Below are 19,897 nucleotides of genomic sequence, written 5' to 3' on the forward strand. Positions count from 1 at the left end.
AAAGTCTATGTGGGCATCTCTGAGACTTCCTTTGTCAGTGCAACTAATCTGACTCTCTTCACCTTAGCCTCAGGCAGATTCTTCAGACAAGGGCAAAAAGTAGCCATATTCTTCACCAAAATACTACAAAACCAGTCTATAGGCCACATACTGAAATTCTCCACTCAAACCTCTTGGGCCAGGTCTGTATAATTCAAACCACTCTCAGTAACAAAGTCTTCCAATATTCTTACTAGGATGGCCCATTAAGCCCCATTTAAAGCATTCCACTGTTTTCAAAATTCAAAGTCCCAAAACCCACATTCTTCCAAAGAATAACATGGTCAGGCCTATCGGAGCAATACCCTGGTAACAACTTCCCCCTTAGTTAGGGTTTTACTATTGTGAACAGACACCATGACCAAAGCAACTCCTATAAGGATAATATTTAGTTGAGCCTGGCTTACAGATTCAGAGGCTCAGTCCATTATCATCAAGGCAGGAGCATGGCAGTGTCCAGGCAGGCATCGTGCAGGCATTGTTGAGAGTTTCACATCTTCATCTGAAGGCTGCTAGCAGAACACTGACTAGGACTAGGGTGTAAAAGCCCACACTTACAGGGACATACCTACTCCAAAAAGGCCACACCTCCAAATCGTGTCAGTCCCTGGGCCAAGCATATACAAACCATCACATTCCTCTATGCTTTATAGAGATGTATTCTATTTACCCTCTCTTGGGAGATTCCCTCTTCCTCCATGCTCTCCTTCTAGCTACCCACCTAACCTCTGTGGGTATGTTGAATGAAACACACACATTGAAAGGTTAAAAGAAGCTAATATCTACATGTAAGAGAAAACAGTTTTCTGGAGTCTGGGCTACTTAATTCAGGATGATTGTTTCTAGCATCGTATATTTATTTGTAAATTTTTAATTTCAATTTTTTAACAGCTGGGTGAAATCCTACTGTATCAACGTGCCACGTTCTCATATCCATTTATCCATTGATGGATATATAGACTACTTCCATTTTCTAAGACACACTGGCATAGATACTATGTGAGTCACCAACTACCTCTTTTTTTTTATTTTTTTATTATTAACTTGAGTATTTCTTATATACATTTCGAGTGTTATTCCCTTTCCCAGTTTCCGGGCAAACATCCCCCTCCCCCCTCCCCTTCCTTATGGGTGTTCCCCTCCCCACCCTCCCCCCATTACCACCCTCCCCCCAACAGTCTAGTTCACTGGGGGTTCAGTCTTAGCAGGACCCAGGGCTTCCCCTTCCACTGGTGCTCTTACTAGAATATTCATTGCTACCTATGGGGTCAGAGTCCAGGGTCAGTCCATGTATAGTCTTTAGGTAGTGGCTTAGTCCCTGGAAGCTCTGGTTGCTTGGCATTGTTGTACATATGGGGTCTCGAGCCCCTTCAAGCTCTTCCAGTTCTTTCTCTGATTCCTTCAATAGGGGACCTATTCTCAGTTCAGTGGTTTGCTGCTGGCATTCGCCTCTGTATTGGCTGTATTCTGGCTGTGTCTCTCAGGAGCGATCTACATCCGGCTCCTGTCGGTCTGCACTTCTTTGCTTCATCCATCTTGTCTAATTGGGTGGCTGTATATGCATGGGCCACATGTGGGGCAGGCTCTGAATGGGTGTTCCTTCAGTCTCTGTTTTAATCTTTGCCTCTCTCTTCCCTGCCAAGGGTATTCTTGTTCCCCTTTTAAAGAAGGAGTGAACCATTCACATTTTGATCATCTGTCTTGAGTTTCATCACCAACTACCTCTTAAAAAAATGTACTTAAGGCCAGCTCCATAAGACGAGACTCGTGTCTGACACATCAGTGAGGCCAACAATCTGGAGCTAAATAGGTCAAACTTTGTACTATTATTTTTGTAAATTAACAAAAAATAATAAGGCCCTGAAGGCCATATTGCTATACTTGTTACTTAACCTTTACCAAAAAAGCTTCTTCTTGCTGCAGATGGCAACTAACACAGAAACTCACAACTATTCCAGATACATAGGATAAAAGACCTTGGAAAAAACTCAGACTTAAATAGGACATCTAGATCACACTTCCTCCCCTCAAAGCTCAGGGCTCTCTGTAAAAGAAGGGGACAGAAAGCTTGTAAAAGCCATAGTTGTTGGGTGACTTCAAGGAAACACTGTTTTCCAGACACAACAGGGCAGATGCACGTATACACTCACAGACATTGGGATGGAATGCAGAAAAACTAAAAATTCAAGCTAGACAAAATCCTAGCACTCAGAATGAGGGGGACAGTCACGAGGTTCCACCCCTACTGAAGAAGATTTTAGCATTTGATTGCTGCTGGGAAGGAAAGTTAGTTGTCTTCAGAGAAGTGACATTGGCATATTAGTCGCACTCTAGGGCGGGCCCTACATCCAGGAGTAGTTGGCCAACACACACTGGACTCTATGGGGTTTGTGTTTTACTTAAAATACCATTATATTTATTCATTATTATTGTATGTGTTTTGCTTGTGTATGCATGTAGTACACACTGTGTTGGTTTACGTCCACAGAGGGCAGAAGAGGGGATCAGATAATCTGTAACTAGAGTTAGAGTTGTAAACCAGCATGTAGTGGTGGAAATAGAACAGTTCTCTGCAAGAGCAGCCAGTGCTCTTAACTTCCGAGCTACCTCTCCAGTTCCACACTTTATTTCTAAGGACTCAAGTATGTGTTAGGTAAGTAGAAAGATGGGGAAGCAACAGGAAGATCCTGCTATTTTAAGGTCATAGTTCTTGATGCACTTGGACTTAAGTTTTACACAGGGCAATACGTATGGATCTATTTTCATTCTTCTATATATAGACATCCTGTTAGTCCAGCACCATTTGTTAAAGATGCTTTCATTTTTCCATTTTATGGTTTTGGCTTCTCTATCAAAAAAATCAAGTGTCCATAGGTGTGTGGGTTTATTTTTGGGTCTTTGAATCAATTCGACTCCATTGATCAAAGTGTCTGTTTCTGTACCAATACCATGCATTTTCATCACTATGGCTCAACTTGAGGTCAGAGATGGTGATCCCTCCAGAAGTTCTTTTATTGTTCAGGATTGTTTTGGCTACCCTGTGCTTTCTGTTTTTCCGTATGAAATTGCTCTTCCAAAGTCTATAAAAAATGTGTTGGAATTTTGATGGGGACTGCATTGAATCTGTAGCTTGCTTTTGATAAGATGGCCACTTTCACTATATTAATACTACCTATCCACAAGCATGGGAGATCTTTCCATCTCACAGATGTGCAGCTTGGTCTTTATGAGGAGAAGGGGAGAAAGGATGGGGGAAAGATTGTGGGAGGGGATGGCTGGGAAGGGGACAGTGAGTAGGATGTAAAGTGAATAAGGTTTTTTTTTTTTTTTTTGGTTCTTTTTTTCCGGAGCTGGGGACTGAACCCAGGGCCTTGCGCTTCCTAGGCAAGCCCTCTACCACTAAATCCCCAACCCCATAAGTTTATTTTAAAAAGGTCATAGTGAGGAATGTCACACAATCCTTGTGAAATTACAGGTCCCTGGTGACCTACCCATTTGAGACTTCACTTCATCCTCTCCACCTGGTGTGTGGTGGGGGTGGGGGGGAGCATCTGGAGGGAAGAAGTGGCAAACAGAATCACAGAAGGAGTTAGAAGAGGAGAATAAAATCTCTCAAACAATAAATAAAAACGATTGAAAAAGAAACAAAACGAAGCACACCACACGAAACATGGGCAGGGACATATGCGGTGGAAAGTGTTCTGTGTTCTACACATTCCTCCTCAGGTTTGGCACCTTAGCTTAGCATTGGTCCAGTGCTGTTAGATAAACAATACTCACTTCTTCTTTTCAAGTTGTTGGGAGAAGCAGAGTTTCTTGAATTGTTATTGTCGGTCTGCATACTGTAGAGGTGAATCCTGTCTATCTGTTGCTGAAATCACGAGGGCACGTGCCACATACAGTCTGAGGGGAAACCCCATAGGTGGGCAACTTGTTAAAAAGCAAACAAACCAACACCAACCGCAATACTGCATAAATATGGTGCTTTGCCAACTACAGCAAGAAAGTTTTGTCTTTGCAAGAAAACTACAGAGACAAAATTTTGTAATATTTCCTAGTATTCACAGTTTCTTTGTTGGCTCAGTAGTTAAGAGTGCTTATCACTCTTGCAGAAGACTGGAGCTCAGTTCCCCGCTCCTAAGCCAGGGAGCATAAAACACTTGTAACTATAGCTCACTTGTGGTTCTTTTTTTTTTTTTTTTTTTGGAGCTGGGGACCGAACCCAGGGCCTTGCGCTTCCTAGGTAAGGGCTCTACCACTGAGCTAAATCCCCAGCCCTATAGCTCACTTGTACACACACCCACATACACAAAATTAAAAATAATATTGACAATTAACAAAGTTAAAAATAAAAGCGTACTTTTAGTACTATATATGTATATGTATATACATACATATATGCATACACACATCTATATCTATATCTATGCATGTGTGTGGGATGTGTTTGATCTACGTGTGTTTCTATATGCCACTATAAAATAGCTCCATGGGGTTGGGGATTTAGCTCAGTGGTAGAGTGCTTGCCTAGCAAGCGCAGGGCCCCGGGTTCGGTCCCCAGCTCCGGAAAAACAAAAACAAAAACAAAAAAAAATAAAATAGCTCCTATGCTCTAGTCCTAGATAAAACACAGGCTCATTAAGATTCACAGGTACAACCCTTTGCTCCATACTAAAGGCTATCTGTAATCTGGTGTATCAGCTGTGTTTTATTTATTGCTTTTATCAGATTTATCTCACCTTTCCCCCACTGCTCATGCTTTTGAAAAATCCTGCTCACTCTTCATGACGTAACTCCATTTCTACCCCCTTGGTTGGCGTTCCTATCCCTTCTTCAAAACAGACTGTCTCTTCTTCTGAGCCCTTGTTATCTGCAACACTTGGGCATCGTCCTCTGAGGTCTAGTGCATCCTGAGTGGCGGTGGCGTGAGCTGCTACTTAGCTTTCCTTGTGTGCACACCCTGCTACCCAGATCCATGTGTGCACACCCTGCTACCCAGATAGATCTGTGTGTTCTTTCTGTAGAATAAGCACTACAGTCTCCTGTCATGCAAACTCATAGCAGAAGCTCATGGAAACTCTGGCTGTTCTCCTGCTCCCAAGACATAGAGATTCCTTACATGTGAACTCCAATGTATGTGGAAGAACTAAGTTGTGCAGATGCACCCAAAGATGAAAAAAAATAAAACTGACTTAGCTTTGTTGATAATTCCTGGTTGCCTGGAGAACCAGGTGTGTCCTCATATTCTGCTTCAGATTCAGATTGCACAGCTGGTTCCCAGCTGTAGTGCGGGCAATGTATACTCCCATCCCTCAACAGAAGTTACTCCCCCCCCCCCCCCCAGCTGGGGGCCGAACCCAGGGCCTTGCACTTCCTAGGCAAGCCCTCTACCACTGAGCTAAGTCCCCAACCCCAGAAGTTACTTTTCTACCTTTTCTTTTTTCTTGTTGTTCCTGCTTACCAACCATTCATTTTTCTCATGGAGCCACATATGTGTTTGCTTCCCTGCAACAAGTGGAAATCCTTATTGTACAGGTGTAAACTGCCATCCTTGCAACTTGCCGTGTCTCCTGTGACAAGCCGTCCTTTGAGTCTAAAAGAGCTTGACATTGACTATCAGAGCAATGTCTTGGATAGTAGGACTCCTGGATCAAAGTAACAGTAGTATAGCCAGACAGGGAAAATTCCACAAAGTTAAACTACTTCTTGGAATTTGAAGATGAGAAGGCAGACAGCACCCATGTACCACGTGGGGCCTGAAGCTAAACATGGAACACCGGACTTAACTATTCAAATGGTATTTCCACCTAGGATGTTTTCCTTTGGGGAGGAAGTTTGTTAGTGTAATGTCAGCTCATTAAGTCAATTTATGTACTAGGTATAGAAGAAAAGGGATGAAGTGGGTTTAAGTACTGGAATTGTGTGACAAAAATTCAACTTTTTAACTATGTACTAGTTAAAAACTTTAAAACTTAAAACTATAATATATATATATATATATATATATATTACAATCTCCTGCACCTATGATCATACACACACACACACACACACACACACACACACACACACACTTTTTTTTGTTTGTTCTATTGTTTAGTTTAATTTTATGTTTCTGTTTTTAGGATAGGGTTTCTCTGTGTAGACCTGGCTGACCTGGAACTCATTGATCTATAGACCAGGCTGGCTTCAAACTCAGAGATCTGCCTGCCTCCCAGGTGCTGGGATTCAAGGCTTCACCTAGGTGATTATATATATATATATATATATATATATATATATATATATATATATATGCTTACATTTTAGAGGCAAAGTACCAATAATGCTATATGCTGTGTCGATGGTGGCGATGGCTTTGGGGAGTAATGGCTGTACATTAACTTGGATGGCAAAGGGAAGGCTTTATCCAGAGTAAAATGAAGGACAGAGAAGAAAGATATTTTAGGAAAGACGTTCCATGGACAGAGGACAGCACACACACAAAGACTGGGTGGGTATGGTTAAAAAGCCGGGAGCCATGAGAGTCACACAGAGGGAGGAGAACACAGGAGATCAGAGAATAAGAAGCCAAATGTCTTAAGACATTAAAATGGCTTTGACTTCTGCTTGGGGGAGAACAGTGATGAAGTGGGTTTAAGTACTGGAATTATTTGACCAAAATTTCAACTTGATCACTGTGGCCAAGAGACACAGAACACAGACAGAACTGGGGGTTGAGTGGTTACAGGGCTACTCAGATGTGAAATGTTATGACTGTTCAGATCAGCTGGTAGCCAAGCAGGTGGTGGAAGTGTAAGGTTATGGTTTTAAAATGATTTGGAAGAATTTGTGGTGTGAGAAAGGAGGTATGCAAGCAAGAGGAAGGGGGCAAGCAACTGTTTCCTTTTGGCCTGAGCCATGACCACAGGAAGAAAAGGTTTGGAGGAGAGATTAGTCATTTGACCATCCAAAGAAAACTGGTAGGGACTGAATGTGTTCTCCCAAAATTTAATGCACTGGCGTTTGGAGGCTAAACCCTTGGGATGTAATTAGCTTCTGAGGATGAAACCTTGGGCTGTAATTAGCTTATGAGGGTGAAGGCTAGCTTAGTGCCCTAGTAAGAGGATACAAGGATGAATTCTCTGTCCCTGCAACAAGAAATTTCTCTGAGACGACAATCACCTGTCAGGAGTAGTCCAGGAAGGGTGTCTGCCACCCACTAGGTTCCCTAGAACCTTGACTTTGGAGTTTGCCTCTGGAAGTATGAGAAATACATTGTCACTGATTGAGCCATATGTCAAGCAGTCTGAATTAAGGCAGGGACTGCTGACCTTTGCAGTCACAGCTGACCTTGAGTGATGGGTGGGGAAGGCATGAATGGAAGCTCAATAAAGATTAGGAGGCAAGAATCTGGAGGCCTTGAGAGCTTGGTTTAAAGGGAGGGAGAGAAGGAATAAATACCAGCCCCACCCCATTATCTAAACAAAGTCAAATTTTGGTTCCCACAGTATTTTCAGAGGTTACTGGAGCAGTTTCCCATAATGCTGCTGTTACTAGCTACTGAAACCACCACACACGATCACCAAGCAATTCATTAATCAATCACAAATGCCTATTTTCTTGTGCTACTTCATAAATCAAAATTAGGGGCCTTGTTCCTTGGGGAGCCAGCTCAAAGAGAAGCAGTAGTGTGAAACGTGGCAGGAAGGTAAAGGAGGGGGTGAGGCTCGGGTCGGAGGCAGAAGTCTCTTGCCAAATCATCCAGCCCCAGTTCCTGATTTTCTTTTAGCACCAGAGAGGATGATCCTTCCCCTCCCACTCCTTCCTCCTTTGCCTTTGCGCCCCCTACTTCTTCTTCTGAGGTTCTTTTTCAGAGCAGGGCTCTCTCTGGAAGCTCGGCCCCTGCCAGGCTCCTTTTCGCCTCCCTGCGCTCCGGAAGAGGACAAGAGAGCAGAAACTCCAAAGAGGCAGGAACTGGCGTCCTGACTAGGTGCGACCCAACTTGGGGCTGGGACAGAGGTGCAAGACGCGCTCCAGGTGCGGGTCCAGCGCCTGAGCGCGGCCCGCAGCTCCCAGGGCGTAGGCGAGCCGGCCGCGTGTGCCTCGGTGCTTGACAGGAACACTAGCCAATCAGGACGTGCGGCCAGGCTGCCACGTGACAGGCGAGGCGGCCCTTTTCCCAGCGCGGCCAGAGGGAGGAGTGGAGCGGATCGGCGAGCCTGAGAGTGCAGCGGCCGCGGAGGAGGCGGCGGCAGGCGGAGCGGCAGCGGCACAGGCTCCCGGCCAACCCAGCGCGCATCCCCAGTGCCCTGCGCTGCAGAGAGCTCGGAGGAACGCGGGAGCAGCGACACAGGAGTGGACAAAGCAAGATGGCAGGGATCTTAGCCTGGTTCTGGAATGAGCGGTTTTGGCTTCCGCACAATGTCACCTGGGCAGACCTGAAGAACACGGAGGAAGCCACCTTCCCGCAGGCGGAGGACCTCTACCTCGCCTTCCCCTTGGCCTTCTGCATCTTCATGGTGCGGCTCATCTTCGAGAGGTAAGAAGGGCCGGAGTGCCTGCTCTCCTGCACACACGCACACGCGTGCACACTCGCTTGCTCCGTGGCGCACGCCCCCGCGCTAGGGCTCACACCTCCCAACCTTTGTGTTCACTGTGGGGTCCCGGATTCCTCGGCCGGGCTGGCTTCTGGGGAGCTCGAGAGGGTCCAACTCGACCGCGGATTTCCTCCGGGGCGCCACGAAGGGGCGGCGGAGCGCTTGGTCGCCGCCTGCGCTCCTCCTTTCCTGGCTTCCTCGTCCCAGAGAGGGCCGGCGAACAAAGGTGAGCGGAGGCTGGCCACGGGGAACCGCTGCGCCGGGGGCTCGGCGGTCTCCCTCAGACCCGCACTAGGCGCTTCCAGGCTGGGCTTCTCCTCCGAGGCTCGCCGCCACCCACCTGACAGCCTGGAACGATGGGGACGCGCGGCCCGGAGGGAGGAGGAGCGCACACACTTCCAGCCCTTTCACTCCCGCACGCACGCGGGCTGCGCTGCAGAAGAATTTGCCCGGACCTTTGGCTTCAGCTAGCTCCCTGGCTTCCATCCGTGACACCGAGTTTTAGGCCCTCGGTCCTGTGAAATGGGTGACGACAGCACTCCGGATCATTACTGGTTTCTTTAAAAGAGGGCAAAACAGGACCGGTGCCCATCAAAATAGTCATTTGAATCGATAGTAGAACCCCGTGACTAATCATAAGCTTCTTGCTAGTACCGGAAGACACTTGAAACGTTAAAAGAATTGTCACATAATTCTTGGTATGAGTCCTCGATTTGGTTAGATCTCGCCATTGAATCCGCACACAAACTTGTGTTACTCTCATTGAGTCAGCCTTAAGTCATGGAACTAGATTTTGCCTGCTGTGCATTCAACACTCACTCATGAAACAAAATCGGCGCAATACACTTCTTTCTTTAAACTGAAAAAAAAAATCGTCTTCCTCTTCCCTCCCTCCCACCCCCATTCATCAGAGAAAGCTGATTTCTTATATCACAAATATCCATTTCTACTCCAACCTCCCTTCCCTGCCTCCAGCTCACCTTGGCTGTTTCTCAGGTTGCTACTGTTATCTTGTTTACTCTTGGTTTGGCTAAAACCACTGTTGAGGATGTCAGAGGGTATCTTCTGTGTCTTTTGTTGCCTGAAATAGCAACAAAGCTTCCTGGGAACAGAGAAAGTATGTTTTGCTCTAAGGAAGGTGTATTTTTCAATGGGCAGTGTTGTTGATTGTGAGCTGAGTCAGCTGTTGCCATGCTGGAATCGACTCGCACAAAGGGACAGCCTCTTTTTAAAAAGGATCGGAATCCAGTGCAAATATGTCATTGATCCAGCGCCGAGTCTCACTGTGACAAAACTGGTGTGCTTGAAGGCTGCAAGTCTTTACCTACAGAAAATGGGAACTCAGGTCCAACCTTGCTATTTCTGCAAAGACAAGCTGACTTTCAGGAATAATAGGCTGTTGCCTGTGCAGGGACAGTATGGGAGAGGGATGACGCCAGATGAAATCTGTCTGGATTCACTTTTGGATACTTACTTCAAAGAAAATCTTTAGTTGTAGATCTTGGAGAACAAAAAACCAAGGCAGCTAATGAACCATATGTGAAAGCCACATTTCCTCAACATTCTCTCTTATTCTGATTCTGGACTCTTAAGTAGGGTTAGAAAATATTAAAGATGAAGATAGCTTGGTTTGTGTTTGGCTTTCTTTGTCTTACACACACACACACACACACACACACACACACACACACCACTGATGTAATATCAGACTGAAGGTTCAGTTTTCTTTTTCCAGAAATATTTTTCTTCCTAGCATAATCTCATGACTTGACTTAAGAATTAATACAAAAGGATCAGCCAGCAGCCTTCAACTACCAGTAGTGACGTGTGTGTGTGTGTGTGTGTGTGTGTGTGTGTGTGTGTGCGCGCGCGCGCGCGCGCAGAAGACATTTAATGGACTGTCTAGGAAGTGAATAATGACTCTTTGTCACTCATGTGTGATGGGATGCTGCCGACTTTGTGGAGGGTAACTACTTTGTTTCTTTCCCTCTATGGTTGTGACAGATGTAACTTTAACCATTCAGACCCAGGTCTTTGAAAGTCAGAGAGTAATTACATCTCGAGCTAGAGGTTCTAGATTTTTGGGTTTTTATCAAACCCAAAGTACACACTCCGCTATTCAACCTGTGGTGTGAATATTGCCAATGTCCGTGTTGTTGAGCCAGACTGTATTGTTGTCAAAAATACAGCTCATGCCAGGTACCCTTTTGACAGGATGCACATGGAGTTTTCTTTCTTTATAGTGTTGCCTGTTATTATATGAAAGAATCCCATCATAAAATGAATGCTTTTTTAATAGAGACACTTCCTCTAAAGGTCTGTTCTTTGATTGTCATTTACTTCAAACTTGAGAACATGCTAGGAGATCCTTGATCATCCAAGATCTTTATCTCCCATTAAGAAAAGTCAGTAATGTTTTTGCAGAATTACACACTTGAATGTGTCTTTCTCTCCACACAGGAAGAATTGACTGAGTTGGGTCTTATCAACTGACTAGCTTGTTTTTTTTGTTTTTTTTTTTTTTTTAATTTTTTTCTGTCACTGTTGGGGCGTGAGAGGCAGTAATGGCCAGGACATGTCATTTTACAACAGCATATGGAGAACAATATGGTATCCCAGCATGGCTGATTAAAAATAGAGCAGTCTAAGGTCACTGACTTGAGTCTGTGAAACACCCAGACCTCCCCGGCTGTTAGTAGCAACCTTGTACTAACTACTCTTAGCTCTGGAGAGAAATGGAGGGAGCCAGTGTACACGCTACCAGATTAGCAGAGAAAAACTGTTGAAAAACAAATAGCATCTCTTCATGCCTTTAGTCCCAGCACTGGGGAAGCAGAGCCAGGTGAGTCTCTTAGGTTTCAGGCCAACCTGGTCTCCAGAGCAAGTTCCAGGGTAGCCAGAGCTACACAGAGAAACCCTATCTCAGAACAAAACAAATCAAAAGAATGAAAATTGTAGTGCCTCCCATTATATTATGTTGGTGACTTGATGACAGAAAAAAATACTTGATGATATAGAATTGTCATCTCTTCTGTGTCTTAATTTAACACTTGTTCCTAATCTCCAGACTGTCCCTGGGAATCGTAACAAAGGTTTCTTCCAACTTCACTTTAAAAAAAAAAAAAGTGTCATACTTAAGATATTAAAGTTTGGTTGAATCCCTGATTGGAAATAGAACTTCTTGGAATTATTATTATGAAAGGCAACTTGACTGTATTTTCTTCTTGGTGGATTTAAGAGAGATGCAGATAGTTCTGACCACAAGCAGAACAGCCAAGTTCTAGTGAGCATGCATTTCAAGCTTGGCCCAGATCTGTTTATTCTTCAAAACCAATGGCCATACAAAGATATCCTTTGTAGTCGTTACTTACAGCCTAGAAAATTTCTTATTTTCATTCTCTCCACATGAACTGATGAAAGGTATGTTTGTGGGGTAAAGTGCACTGCACTATGCGATGACAATTCTCTCACATGAACAAACATACCTGTCACCTGAGAAATTTATTCTCATGTGAGTACTTTTCTCTTGGGAGTTCTTAAGCAGTGTGCATAATATTATTTGACACAGTTGCCTTCCTAAGTAATAGATCTTAAAAAGATATTCCTTCTAACTAAAACTTGGCCCACCTTGACCTCTGTCTCTATTCTCTTGTACTCTGGAGACTCTAGTAACTTCCTTTTTACTCTCTGCTGTGTGTATGTATTCATACATGTGTGTGAAGATTTATATATACTTTGTATATGTGCATATCTGTGTATATGTATATATGTTTGTGTACATATGTGTGTATACATATGTATATATGCATATACACACACATATATGAATATATGCATATATACACACATATATATGTATAAATGTCTTTACATGAACATACGGTATTTGTTCTCTAAAGATCTGGCTTATTTTTACCTCATATATATTGCAAATGAAAGACATTCTTAAGGTCAGTGAGTGCTCCATTTTGTGTCTATAACTTATTTCTCCAGCCATGTGTTGGAGGATGCTTAGCTGAATGAATTTGGCTGTTGCCAACCATGATGCTGTAGTGATACAACCCTCTTTTCACTGCTTTCAAGTCTTCTGGATATGAAAAGATGGGGGTGGGAGGTAGCTGTGGGGTAGGGCCTGTACTTTCCCTTTCCTTCCAAATCTCTGCCTCTTGTGGATCTCTTGTATTTGAAGATTGCTAATTATTATCTCCTGGGACTCTGAGAGAGGTTTACCATTATGTTTTGGGGATCAGAAATAAGCCTTCTCAGAATAAAGAGGACTTTTATTTATTTGTGTGGGACTATTCTAGTCAACCATTTTTAAGGTAGTTTTCTATTGTGTTTAGAACAGAAGACTCATTTGGGGTGTTACCACTTAGGCTCCAAAACGTTACAATATTCCTGAGTTACCAAAAGGAAACTTCTACAGAGGAAACAATTGTTTGATCTCTTTCAGAACTCTTTTTGTTGGGATCCAGAGTTGAGCTGACATCTGACTGAGAGCAGTAGCTCACTCCTGACAGGGTGGCTCTCAGTGCCACACCTCCTGAGGAACGTCATTATTCTTCAGGAGTTGACCCTAGCCCACAGAGCAGTGGTCAGATCCAAAAGGGGAGTGTCTTCCCAAACCATTAGGGCACAGGTGTCTTAGTTTTGTGGAAGGAGCGGTCTAGGTGAATCAAATAAGGGCACCCGAGCGCAAGGGCTAGGGAAGAGGAAATAATGGAGTGAGTGGTGTGCTTGAGTCGGGGAGTTAGAGAAGGACTATCTCGGAAGTGTACCAGAGCCGATTTAAGTCCAGCACTGACAGGTGTTACTGTAAAAGAAGTGTAGGAATCCCTAGACACAGTTCACAAGAGAGGGATAACCTTCCCACGAGCGTCTTCTCTGTGTGAACTCAGGGCTAGATATTAAACTCTATAAATGTATCTTAGCTTATTAGATAAATGGTGTTATGGAGATTAAAACTGTATACACCTGCTGTGTCACAGACAGATGTAGGAGCTAAGAGCTGGGTTCTCACATAAAGAGATACTTGATTATGGTTTTTTAACCTAGGTTGGGTAAATTTATTACCATAGATTTGTGTGTGTGTGTGTGTGTGTGTGTGTGTGTGTGTGTGTAAACAAATAAAATGGTCAGTGTTATTTGAAGAAGTTTAGTAAGACTTTTTCATTCAGGAAAATAAAAGATTTGCATTATAATGGTGTAATAACTCAGCTATTTGTAGCAGGTTGCCTTGGGGGTAAAAGGTCTGATTCCGTTCTTAGTGTGCAGTGCTGTAGAGGAAGCCTGTGAGAAAACCTGACGCTACCACAAATGACTTACAGACGTTACATGTTATGAAACCAGTACCCAGGCTCCACTGAGGGCTTTTCTGTGAGCCTCTCTGTTCCCCACAGGGAGGGAGGGCTGCGTAGTTCCTCTCTGGAGTTCCTAGCTTGTAGGGTGTTTCAGAAGTAGTTGTTTGTGCTGGAGATTTGCAGCCAAAGGGAAATGGGGTTTCAGATGAATTTCTTCCATGGCTTTGCCAGGCATTGCCAGGCATGTCTTCCTTAGGGTACTTCACTAAGCCTTGCTGACAAATGCTGGAGCCCAAGCGCTCACTGCACGTGGAAAGCTTTAAGTTTATTAAGTTTATGCTTCTCTGCCAAGAGAAGATACCCAGCGGGGTCCTCACCTTCTCAGAGGAGAAGGGGGAGCGGGAAGGAGAGGGGAAAAGGGTTGGGGAAGCGGGTGACCAGGCAGGGGGCAGTGAGCAGGATGTAAAGTGAGTAAGTAAAAACAGTACAATGCAATAAAATAAAAAGTTTCCCTGTGACGAGACAAAACCAGATTTCTAAAGCAAAACTTTATATTTTTCCCTTTTTCATCTTCTTTTGACCACTTCTCAGGGTATTGGGGTGACCAGTTTGGTTTGATCATGATGATTGGATTATCCTTTACCCCTTTCTCCTTGTTTAAACATGCTGGCCTCTTAAAGCATATTTGTCCTTTCATACTAGTGGTACCTTGATGAATATTATCCTTAAGATTTTATCCCCACCCCCTCATTCTACACCGGGGATGCATCATTTTGTTGGGTTTAGAGGCTATTTTCTATTTCTCGTAGAATAATCTTTCAGTTCCATTGATTTTTTTTTTTTTAACAGCATGTGTTCTAGAAGTAGCATTTCTAAGTCCTAAAGAATAACTGCTCCAGTGTTCTCGATGGATACAGGTTGCCAGATAGTTGTCTAGAAGGATAATAATCCTAGGCAGTTCTTGGGAGAGTGCAGATGTCCTGGGAGACTTGAAGATAGTTTTCTGTTGAAATACGAATTGGGCGTGTGGACTCCTTGGAATTGACAGATTTCAAAATCAATCATTGGCTGACATTTTGCTTTCTTTGAAGTCAGTATGTTTATTTCTGGCAGAGAAGTGGTGATCCTCTTCCTCCTCTTCTTCCTCATTCTCCTCTTCCTCTTCTCCTTCTCTTCTTCCTCATGCTCATCCTTCTGTAATTCCTCCTCTTCCTCTTCCTCCTCCTCTGTCTTGCCTTGGTCTGTTTATCTGTCTGGTCATGTTTACACTCTTGCATTTCTTTCTGCCTCCTGCCTCTCCCTACAAGCATTTTCCCATCAGGAAGGTTTCTGAGTTCACAGTGGAGGGATGCCGTTGGAGGAAGTAGTAAATAGTTGAGTCTGTGGTGGACAGTGAGATGGGCTGGGATGAGGGCAAAAGCAGGAAGAACGAGTAGCTTTTCAGGAAGTGACCCTTGGAGATAGCGTCTAAATTCATTGCTATAATTCTTAATTCTGAACTTTTGATTTAAAAAGGACTTACGTGCCAGTGAGATGGCTCAGTTGTGAAGAGCATGTACTACTCCGGCAGAGGACCTGAGTTTGGCTACCAGCACTCGTGTGTGTGTGTGTGTGTGTGTGTGTGTGTGTGTGTGTGTGTGTATAAGAGGGTGTCTTATAGCCTTTGCCTTCTGCTCTAGGGACTCCATATCCTCTGGCTTCCACAGGCACCTGCACTCATTTCTGTGAACATAATTAAAACTGCTAAAAGTAAGACTTAAAAAAAAAAAAAGATAATTAACCAACCCATAGAAAAATACCCCCAAACCCATTGAACGCTACCATGTTGTGAATTCGATCTCAGCATTTGAAACAGAGAAGTGAGCTGGAAACATTCAGGCAGCAGCAGTCAAAAGGAATTGGTACACTTAAAAAGTGATTACGGTCAGACCTTCTGTGTTAAATGCATTTTACTACAGCAAAAGAGAAGAAAATAGAAATTTCAATGACTTAAAAAATGTCGCTCCCTAGACATAACTATCTTCAGTGTTCTGGGTCTGGCACCTTTGAAGGTGAAACAGACAGGCCTCTTGGTGTCAGTTCCCTCAGGCATTAAACTGACTAATTATCTTCAGGTTGATGGTTGGTCCTCTTCTGTCATGGGTGTGTGGAAGGGGAGGGGAGGAAAGAGGCGTTGGGATCCAGAGTTTGTGGAAGACACTTGCATCGTTTTGTTATCTTATTCATTTCTTTTGTTTTGTTTTATTTTATTTGTAAACAAGTTCTCATTATGTAGCCCTGGCTGTCCTAGAACTCACTGGGTAGCCCTGACTGGCCTTGAACTCACAGAGATCCGCTGGCCTCTGCCTCCCAAAGGCGTGCACCACCAAGGCTGGCAAGTCAGTTTGTTAATCAGCATGGCAGAGGGCGTACAAGGCTCTTGCATGGTTTCCCAAGGGGGCTGTTCAGGGTTCTGGAAGAACTCACTCAGCGCGTGGTTCTTCAGCGTCTCAGGATTACAGTAAATGTGTCCCAGTCAGTACTGGATCCATTTGGAACAAGCAAGGACAATAGAGCAACCTTCTCCTGAGTCATGTGGCATGGGCCACCCATGGTTCTGAGGGAATTTGGGAGAGGTGAGATGAGGTTTGATTCTCTTGCTTCTTTCCGTTCGCTGTCAAAAGCAGTGCATAAGCAAGTGATTAGAACATTTGAATACTTGAATATAATTTTCTGAAAGCTTTGCAGTACATCGGCTTGGATTTGTTTGGAAGGTTGGTGACAGTGTCTGTCCTTGTATAAAACTCTACTTTCTTACATCATCTATGAGAATATCTGGGGCATTTTTGAAAAGGAACACACACACACACACACACACACACACACACACACACACACACACCCATGTCTTTCGGAATGGACCCCAGTGTCTTTCAAAATGGACTTCTTTCAGAGCCCTAGTGTGTCCTGGTTGGGCCTTTGCATTGATTATCTCAGAACTGAATTGTGGGGAGTGGGGGAAATAGCTGAGTGGTTTTTAATTACGAGAAAGAGAGAGACATTCCTTTACCAGGTAATCTCTTTACACAGTGACCTAGGACTAACATTTGCTGGGACTTGCCATTGTCTGCATAAATGTCACATCTTATCTGGGAGGTGTTCAGGTTACAGGCTAGTCCTTCTTCCCTGGAGCTGGCCGAAAGCATGGTTTCTTTATTTTCTGTCCCTCCCTCCTCCTTCCCTCCCTCCCTCCCTTCCTTCCCTCTCTCCTCTTTCTCTTCATTAGTAAAGATGCTTTAGAGGTGCTGGGGGAACCAGGAAGTCTCAAGAGAGGGAAGAGGGATCATTTAAATAGGGAGAGGACATGGAAAACCATCTAGAATCTTGTATGAGAGTGTTTGGCCAGTACCAGAGAGCGTTGCCAACTGGTCTGAGTGGCTTTGCAGGTCTTCTCTCTCTCTTTTTTTTTTTTTTTTTTTGGTTCTTTTTTCTCCGGAGCTGGGGACCGAACCCAGGGCCTTGCGCTTCCTAGGCAAGTGCTCTACCACTGAGCTAAATCCCCAACCCCTGCAGGTCTCCTCTTAATAGAACACCATTTCAAAGCAGAATGAAGTGACTTGGCCATTTAAGCAGAGCAGCAGTTTGGGTACAGTAGCTTGAGTGTCTGAAAATGGAGAAAGTGGCAATCAGTCACTGTGGTGTTGTAGAGAGTAAGGGTGTCATGTGTCAGTGGGCGTGTATTCAGGAGCATCAGAAGGCCTGACGAGAAGGATGGTGCGTTGAAATAGTTGTGTGTGGTTCCTGCACGTAATTAGACGTGTACAGCTATAACTAGAGTTAATTGGTGCCCAGCTAGATAGCAGAAAGATTAGACAACTTGGCTTAAAGTCTGGATAGTCTTCTACCAGCTAAGGAGCAGTGGGCTGAATTCTCTAGACCCCATTGTCCTCAACTGGAAAAGGGGGGAAGGGGGGTAGAAAGGCCTGCTTCGTAGTTCTGAAAGGGGACCCAATTTAAGAACACACATCGTGTCATTCTGATTCTTTAGGGTAGTGTTTAGCACCTACTGGGAATTAGTGTTCAGTAATGGAATTTAGCTTGTTGGTGTGTGTAGGGGGCATGGAGAGGGTACTATAGTTCAGGCTATGAGACCCATTTGTGTACTTGACCCTGGGATGAGAGGGCTTAATTGTTCGGTTGAGCATATTTAGCGTTGGGACTTAAAGCACTGTCTTCTGCAGTGTGCCTGGTTGTTTAGGGAGGAGGACACAGACACACCCCCTCAACTATCTCTAATGAGTATCGTGTCCCAGGGACTGCATGTTTCATTACACAAAAGAGGTGATGGCCAGTGACGGAGCTACAGCAAATCTGGATCCCTGCATCTCTGCATCCTTGCATCTGTGATCCTGCACCTTTGACAGGAAGCTCCTGGAGAAGTCTTTCATTGGCTCTTCTAAGGAAACCCCATTCCTGTCTGTGGAAGGAACTACCTTGCAGGGAATCTCAGCTCACCTTCTTCTCCTGGTTTCATCCCGAAGACTCTGTTTTGTTGTCTACGGTCTCAAGGGAAATGGGTGTGTTTGCTTCTACCAGTGGTCATAGCAGACATAAAGATTGGCATTCATTCCCATTGACTAAGATCAGAACCTTATTCTGGCTCTGCTACTAACTAGCCACAGGCCTGGGAGCAAGTTAACCCCTTCAAACACAGTTTCTCTGCAAAACGTAGAGTTAGTATGAGGTCGGGATAAGAATGGTTGGAGGAGTGTGGCTACTCTTTCTGCAGGATTATTCTGGCCATACACAAGTGTCTCCTCGAAGTCACTTTCTGGGTTCGTCGGAACTCTCCCGTGCAGGGACCACATTTAGCTGGCCCCACTGTGTGCATGGTGAACACGCACAGACCCACTTCCTGTACAGACCCACTGTCATTGCAATTGTATGTTCCCTGTTCTCTTTCCTCTTCCTTTTTAGGTTTGTCTTCTGGGAAGATTCTGATTGTTCTAGTGGTATCTGTCAGAACATCCCTAGCGGCTTCATGAGGAATGGGGTCTTGGCTACTTCATACTCATGTAATACAGTTTGATGGGTTTGGGCACTAATAACCAGATAGCTTAGAGCTCCTTTTCTCCTACTAACATCCCAACATTGGAAAGCAGCAAGACTGACACTGGCTGATTCTTTTCGGGATTTGTGGTCCTGTGGATTATTTCCTTTTGATGCTGAAGAAGAAAAGAAGTAGGGCTGGAGAAATGGCTCGGCAGTTATACACTGCGTCCTGCTCTTACAGAGGAACGAAGCTCTGTTTCGAATAACTAAGTCAGGTGGCTCATAGCTGCCAGGAACTATAGCAGCATCCAGGGCATCTGATGCCCCCTCTGACCTCTGCTGGCACTACACTCATATGCACAAACTCATAGTCGCACAGTATACACACAATTAAAAGGTTAAAATAAAATAGAAGGTTCAGTCTATTACCATTGAGATCCTATTTATAAGAAACACAAGCATTCAACATGGGCTGGAAAAAAAAATACGTCCACGTCTTTTCCATTAGGGAAACAGATGAGTACCCCCACATTTGCTCTTGTGGTGTGTGTCTAACCTTCCTTGACTCCAGAAATGCAGGAGGGACTTGCTCTCAGCCCATGAGTGTTTTTCCAACTAGCTGTGATTTAGATAATAATTTGTAAATGTCTGGCCATGTAAATAATACTTTAAATCTGCCACTTTGGAGAAAAGGGCACTGACAGAGTATTTTAGGGTGATTTAATACAGTATTTGTGGTGGGTTGTCTTTTAAATGAGGAAGTGAGGCAGAGATAAACAAAACTACCATTTTTACAGTGGCGAGTCCAAAAATTGCTTTAGCCATCGTTCAGCAGAGTCATGAACTCTCCTGCTTTGAAGGAAGTTGAAAACTCACTCATTCCAAACTAGTTCAGTCTACTGTGGGTCAGCCAGTAGTCGGGTACCGACGTGAGGGTGGGGTGGTGAC

General features: G+C 44.3%; 1 protein-coding gene across 3 annotated transcripts in view; it reads left to right on the plus strand.

Moving 5' to 3' along the window:
* The first annotated feature begins 7,882 nt into the window (after nt 1-7,882).
* Cers6 (ceramide synthase 6) overlaps nt 7,883-19,897 on the plus strand; it is a 249,025-nt gene continuing 237,010 nt past the window's right edge. For 2 of the 3 annotated variants that reach the window (NM_001399362.1, NM_001399363.1), the window contains exon 1: nt 8,224-8,560. In NM_001399362.1, the coding sequence (NP_001386291.1) occupies nt 8,391-8,560 (170 nt within the window). In that variant the 5' untranslated portion in view covers nt 8,224-8,390. Of the gene's footprint in view, nt 8,561-19,897 lie in introns of all 3 variants that reach the window. The other variant, XM_039106361.2, reaches the window with a different exon arrangement.

The sequence above is a fragment of the Rattus norvegicus genome, chromosome 3 (assembly GCF_036323735.1).
Source record: "Rattus norvegicus strain BN/NHsdMcwi chromosome 3, GRCr8, whole genome shotgun sequence".
Taxonomy (NCBI): domain Eukaryota; kingdom Metazoa; phylum Chordata; class Mammalia; order Rodentia; family Muridae; genus Rattus; species Rattus norvegicus.